The 6,884-nt window shown below is 36.8% G+C and overlaps 1 protein-coding gene across 1 annotated transcript in view; it reads right to left on the bottom strand.

Moving 5' to 3' along the window:
• Nucleotides 1-257: 257 nt before the first annotated feature.
• The window catches only part of LOC144823649 (nicotinamide N-methyltransferase-like), a 202,168-nt gene continuing 195,541 nt past the window's right edge, over nt 258-6,884 (bottom strand). Inside the window, exon 3 of the mRNA XM_078682338.1 lies at nt 258-3,328. Coding sequence (XP_078538464.1) covers nt 2,890-3,328 — 439 coding nt within the window. The 3' untranslated portion in view covers nt 258-2,889. The remainder of the gene's footprint in view (nt 3,329-6,884) is intronic.

The raw sequence follows: 6,884 nt of genomic DNA, 5'->3' as shown, positions 1-6,884 counted from the left end.
ATATCACAATAATTCTAAAAAAGTTAACAATGTGTTATTTTAGGTCATCTAAATAGTTTGTATTACAAATTAATTTAAAAGGTTATGAATTTTGAGCAATAGCTTGTCATTATTATTAAATTATTAAATTAGGCTCTTTTGATATAGATACTGAAATATTTCATGTACATTGACAATTCTTTATATAATTTATGAGTCAAAATTCTCATAAGGTCTATCACAAAGAAAAACACAATAGAAGGTGCTGACATCAAAAGGAATGTATACTAGAACATTTATTGTTATTTATTTCCAAAGCAAATGTTGCTGGTTTAGCATACAGGTTTTTCACATACAAAGGTTCTATCAAGACTTTTGTGACCTTATTCGAAGACAGCAAAAGGAAAGAAATTGTACTACATTTGCCTTGCGTATTATACACTAACAAAGTTATTAATTTCTGTCATCATGCACTTATCACTTCATATAAAAACTTTACTGTAAGATAAATCATTTTTCCCTAAAGTGGAAGGATCTAACAAATGTCTGGCCGTTCTGCTTCCATTGGACCTGTCAGCAGTATATCAAGATTGAGGTCCGTATTCCAAGTTACTGGGTCAGAAAATTCCCACAGTATCTACTGTTATCCCGCATACCAGAATTATGAGTTTGGCAGCTAGCATTGCACATATCCCAGGATACATTTCGGCAGGTCAAGCCTGTCAAAAGTTTTCGGGGGTAAAATATCCATTAATTACTTGGTCATACAGATTTTGGTGTGGTAATCAACAAAGGGGGCAAGTTCAAAATTGTGGGTAATTTATCCCACCCAGTAAATTCTGACCCAGCGGAGTCAGATGTTATCAGACATGACAAATATTGGCTCAGACACTGGGCCCCTCCTATTGAGGGCCACAGAGGCATTTGAGAGGTAATCTACAGCTAATCAGTCACTTCATTTATACATTTGTTTTGGGAGAACACATTTCTCTTCTGCACAAAGTAATCAACAAGCAGATAAAGGTACACTTTTTATGGTGGGGGCTCCCCTGCTTCTTTTTTTCTTTATATGTTGGCAGCTCCTAACCCCGCTTTTTCTGTTCTTTATTGGGGTGCCCCATACCATAGCTCTCTCTTGCCTTCCTGCCATTGCATTTCTTCAATTGCATCTTCTGCATTGATGATCATTTACACCAACAGTAAGAGAGGTGCACAAAGGCCGCAAAACATCTATTTATAAAAGAACCTTTGGGGTCGGCAGGAAATAGAAGCATACTACAATGCAAAAGTAACTGACATTTCTTCAACTGGTTTAAATTTTACATTTTTTGCAAAGCTGAATTAGCATGCTTACCTTTGCACATCAGAATAATTTTTCATTAACACAAGCGGGAATTAATTTGCTTTCATGTAGCTCAAGTAAGAAGACATTTGGGAAAACTATTTACTGCATTTAGGATTTTATCTTTATTCTCTTGACATTATTAGCAGCTAATTAGTGCCTTCCAATTGCTATGGCACTCTACAGGTATCGGCAAGTGCTATGGTACATACAATGTCCATTAAAAAAGTAAATTACATCGTCAACTGATGTACTGTCTCTCTTATAGTGTGAAACCCAGAAGTCACGATGTACTGGTGATATCCTATGGTCTTGTTCCACTCTTTCATCACCTAAACCATGGTTCAGCTTTCGAAAAATGTAATATTGATATTTTTATAAGGGTAGGAGGCAGATTCCTGAAATAAAAATATGAATGACTTGCTTCATTTCACCTTTAAGTGAGTGAGGTGCCACATGACAGCATTGGCTGCTTTGGGATGGTGCACTTATTAAACTGAGGAAATTAGAAAACATCTGGAGTGGGGAGTGCCTGTGTCCAACTCATCTATTACTCTTAAACCCTTTTATCTTTAGAGTTGTACATGCCCACCAGCCTTTCCATGGCGGCATCACTAAATTGGAGGTTGGTAAATCACTATGTGATCGTGGAAGGACCCCCATAGTTTGCTCTGCCTCTCTTGCCATAGAGGCACTGAAAATGATTTAACTATTACAATTTCACACAATAAATTTTTTAGAAAAAATACATAATTCCAAAACATAAGTGCTTGAAGTACAGAGAGTGAGGCTTTTAATTCATTTATATGGAGATTTTTAAAAATCTTGACAGGACAATCTCCTTAGTTGCATCTAATAGGAAGCTTTTGCTAGTGCAGCCTTCTTACACCATTCATTTACGCACATATCCTGTACTTGTCCTCAATGTACACCATGGCTATTCCAGACATGAAAAGTCCACAGATGACCTCCACAAGCTGTAACACCATGTGCCTGAGACAGGCAATGCAAAAATAGGGACATATTAGAGGTAAATAGATAATTTCCCCCCTGCTTTTGGGGGTCCACAATTGGAAAATTTAGAATTCTATTTCTCCCAAAATGGCTTCCCCCAGGGAGGCAGGAGCCACTTCCTAGTAAAAATTATATGAGCTTGGTGACCTCAGTAGCTGGCACAGCAGAGGCGGTATGACTGCCACACACCCACCAGTTTAAAACGACCCACTCAGTAATTCACACAGGTTTACTGTTAATTGTTTTGGTATAATTTGGTGAATAGATTAAAGTCAGACATAATAAGACAGCTCAATAAGAATCTGAGGATGTTATGCCATATTGGATCATTTGTAGACAATAAGGTTACAAATATCCATTTCACTAAATGTATGCTAGAGAATGAATAATTCAATTGATTAAGAAAAAAGTAAAGGTATTCTTATATCTTACTTTAGAATTTCATTTGTTCTACAAATATTTAGAAGAATCACACTAAGGCTGGCTTATTACACTTCAATACAACCACTTGTTTAGATCTTTCCAAAATGTTTGATTGTATACTACTTGTTTAATTAGATTTCTTTTTGTGCACATAAATAAAAATACCCCAGAAAATTACTAATGTTAGCAATATCTGCCTTTTCCCTGGGAGAATAGTAATGCATCTTCATCTCCTTGATAACATAACCATTACCAAGTATTGTGGTCTTGACAAACTCTTCATTAAGATTTAGACTAGGGAATAGTTTTTGACCAACCATGTAATCGGTACTCCCTAAGACTCCAATCATTACTAGATGACCACCGGTTTTTAACAGTGTTGTGATATTTCTAATTGCCTGTGAGTAGCTGTTCAAATCACTGCAAGCACCTTCTAAGCACAATGATGTGACCAGGCAGTCTGCTGGTGGTAAGAGGACTGGATTCAGTGGATTGCTCTTTGTGACGTCACATTTAAGAACTCGTTTAACTGTTGATCTTATCTTCTTTTCTTTCTCAGCACATTTAGTCCTAAAAGTGAATTGACAAAATTTAGAGTACACAATTATTATGTTGATCGCCACTGCAAAATACACAAGTATTTCTTTAAAAGGTACAATACAAAGTCATTCTTAAGTTTAATTACTGCTAAAGAATATGTTTGTTACCCTCATTCTATCTCACTATCACTACTAAATCAATTGTTTATCTTAAATAACATTGCCTGCTAAAGTAGTCCTGCCTTACAGTGTGGTATAGCCTGCTGGCTTGAGGTGCTTCTGTGACCTGGTGGCCTAGTGACTGAAAGTCTGGAAGGTCAGACATCAGAAATCCTACAGTTCTTCCCACCGAGAATGAGATGCGGGCAGTGGTTAGTTCCTTCTGGTGGGTGCCAGGGTGCTGACCAGCACTTATTTCAGACTACCAGGACACGGGTTCACGATTGGCTACAGTAGTATTAACTGTCATTACCATCAAGTCACAGTGCTTCTGTTAGCTCTGTTCCTCCTTGCAAATATGACATATGTTCACGATAAATAGATAGATAGATATATAGATAGATAGATAGATAGATAGATAGATAGATAGATAGATAGATAGATAGATAGATAGATAGATAGATAGACATCATTCTGCGTGGAGGCTCTGGGGCCCATTAGGATGGCGAGCGGATTGCTCCCGCCAGGCTGGCGGTGGCTACCGCCACCGTGGCGGTAGCACCTAAACCCCCCCCCACAATATTAGGATGGCGGGGGACCGCGGTGGACGGAAAGACCGTCCGCCGCTTTTCCGCCTCGGTCATGGTGGCGGTGTCTATTAGACACCGCCAGCCATATTATGATGGGCTTCAACAGATGCCTTTCCATGGCGGCATTGGCATGGGGTCTTCACTTCGGGGGCCCCCTGCGGGCCCCCATGGTGAAGGGGTATGGGGGTACCTGTGGTACCCCCCTGCATTTGCATACACAATACGTCAGGCACCGCGCGGTGCCTGCCGCTTTGTGTATGCAAATGCATACATGCATTTTTAACATTGTGGCAGGCGGTGCTGAGAGCACTGCCCGCCACAATGTTAAAAATGCATGATGCGCCCGGCACTGTGGCGGGCGCACCCTAATATGCAGTGTGGGACCGCCGCTCATCTCGCGGGCGGTCCTGTTTTTCGCGAGGGTGGCAGACGGGCAAAGTCTGCCCGCCATCCTAATGGGGGCCTTTTCTGTGTTCACACACCTCAGTTTCACTCAATACCGTGGCCTGAAAGCATGTTGGCAATTGGCCAGGTGGCTTCAAGCTAGCCATCTGGTGAACGGTTATTGTGTTGGTGATGCATTTTTCAGTTACTCTGCGTGTGTTTAAAAGGGGGTTGGACTAGACTTGACAAGGAATGATGGGGCTGTATGCAAAACACATTTTAGACTTGCTAAGAAATTGGGACATAAGCCCCCTGAACGAATGATTATGCTTTATAAAAGTAAATGCCTTTCTGTGGGCACTTAAGGAGCTGGTGAGTGGGAGTATATGTCTGTGAAGACTTTGCAGTCAGTAGAGAATAGGTTTTTAAATAGGCTCTTAGGATTCTCCAGGTCTACTGTGAGTCTTGTATTCGATAAGGAAGTGGGGCTACGTTTTTTAGGAGATGTTGTGGGTTTGACTCCTAATCCGTTGTAGGTCAAAATTTGGTCTACACCTAAGCTGAGTTTCACACTAGGAACAGTTGAGAAATGTTAGAACGAAAGTAACATGTTAACCATTTCCTGGATTAAACATGTCAAAAAAGTTCTTCACGACTTGGAAGGGAGCTGTCTTTTTGAGACTACAGATAATATCACCCCATATTCTAAGGTGTTTATAAAGGAATTTTTTTTGCATATAAAGAAAAGTTGAAACTCATGAAAGTTCTTGCTCTGGTGGGTTCACTGATAGAATATCGATATTAAAAATATTCATAGTAAAAATATCGAAGTAAAAATATAGATAGTAAAAATATTGATTCCCTATACTTAAACAGGTAAGTATGAAAATATTGAATACAAAATATCGAAGTAAAAAATATATAAGTAAAAAATATCAATTTAGAAATATAAATAAAATAAAATTATATATATTAAAAAAAATATTAATATTATCGTTAACAAAATTAATTCAATTTAATATACATTTTAACTAAGTATAAACAGTAAACTTAATTTAAAAATGTCAACAATCAAACAAATATGTATACATATATTTACTTTAAAATAATTTATTAACTATTATATTTTTTAGACATTTAAATTATAATAAAATAAAATATGTACATATATCAATACTTTAAAATAAAAAACATTATAATTAATTAAAACATTAAACTATTAAAAGAAAAAGAAAACTTACATTTCGCCTCATAACAAATAAAAAAGTATGGAAAATGTTGGATAGCGGATGGGTAAAAATGACTATTCCCACTCTAGTGAGTACAACAGTAGGGAAAGTATTGGATAGCGGCGGGGTAAAAATTTCCACTAAAAGTGAGTGCAACAGTAAGGAAAGTGCTGGATAGCGAAGGGCTAAAAATTACTATTCCCACTCCAGTGAGTGCAACAGTAGGGAAAGTGCTGGATATCGAAGGAGTAAAAATTACTATTCCCACTTCAAAGAGTGCAACAGTAGGGAAAGTATTTGATAGTGGATGGGTAAAACATACTATATACACTCCAGGGAGTGCAACAGTAGGAGAAGTATTGGATAGCGGAGGTGAAAATAATTACTATTCCCACTCCAGTGAGTGCACCAGTGAGGAAAATATTGGATAGCGCAGGCGTAAAATTTACTATTCCCACTCCAAGGAGTGAAACAGTAGGGAAAGTGCTGGATAGCGGAAGGGTACATATTACTATTCCCACTCCAGTGAATGCAACAGTAGGAAAAGTAATGGTTAGCGGAGGGGTAAAAATTATTATTCCCACTCCAGTGCTTGAAACTGGAGGGAAAGTGCTGGATAGCGGAGGGGTAAAAATAACTTTTCAAAATCCAGTGAATGCAAGGGTATAGAAAGTGCTAGATAGCGGAGGGGTACAAATTACTATTACCACTCCAATTAGTGCAACAGTAGGGAAAGTATTGGATAGAAGACAAACAAAAGTTACTAATAACATTTCAACAATTAAAGAAAGATATATATTCTTAAAAATAAGTAAAAAATATTTTAAAAATATCCCTTTAAACATATTAAACATATAAAAGTAACACATATTACAATGTTAACTACATGTAATAAAAACCTACAAACATAATATTAAATAAAAAATACATGTATAAACAATATTTATTTAAAAGAAATAAATATTCACAAAAAATATTTAAAACATACATTTATTTATTTGTTTCCTACCCTACAACACCACATCAATAACAAAAGACATCAGCATTTGTATTGAAATGAATTTACATAATGAACATAAGTAATATTAATTTTAAAATATATTATTATTTAAAAAAATAATACACTTCCATTGGTTACACATTCTTTAACACTATATTATCCCCAACACAGAACTAAAATTAATTACACAATTCCAAATAATAATTACTAATGAATTAATTTAAA

This window comes from Lissotriton helveticus, chromosome 3_1, assembly GCF_964261635.1.
Source record: "Lissotriton helveticus chromosome 3_1, aLisHel1.1, whole genome shotgun sequence".
Classification (NCBI taxonomy): Eukaryota; Metazoa; Chordata; class Amphibia; order Caudata; family Salamandridae; genus Lissotriton; species Lissotriton helveticus.
This window is presented reverse-complemented; position numbering and strand designations above follow the sequence as displayed.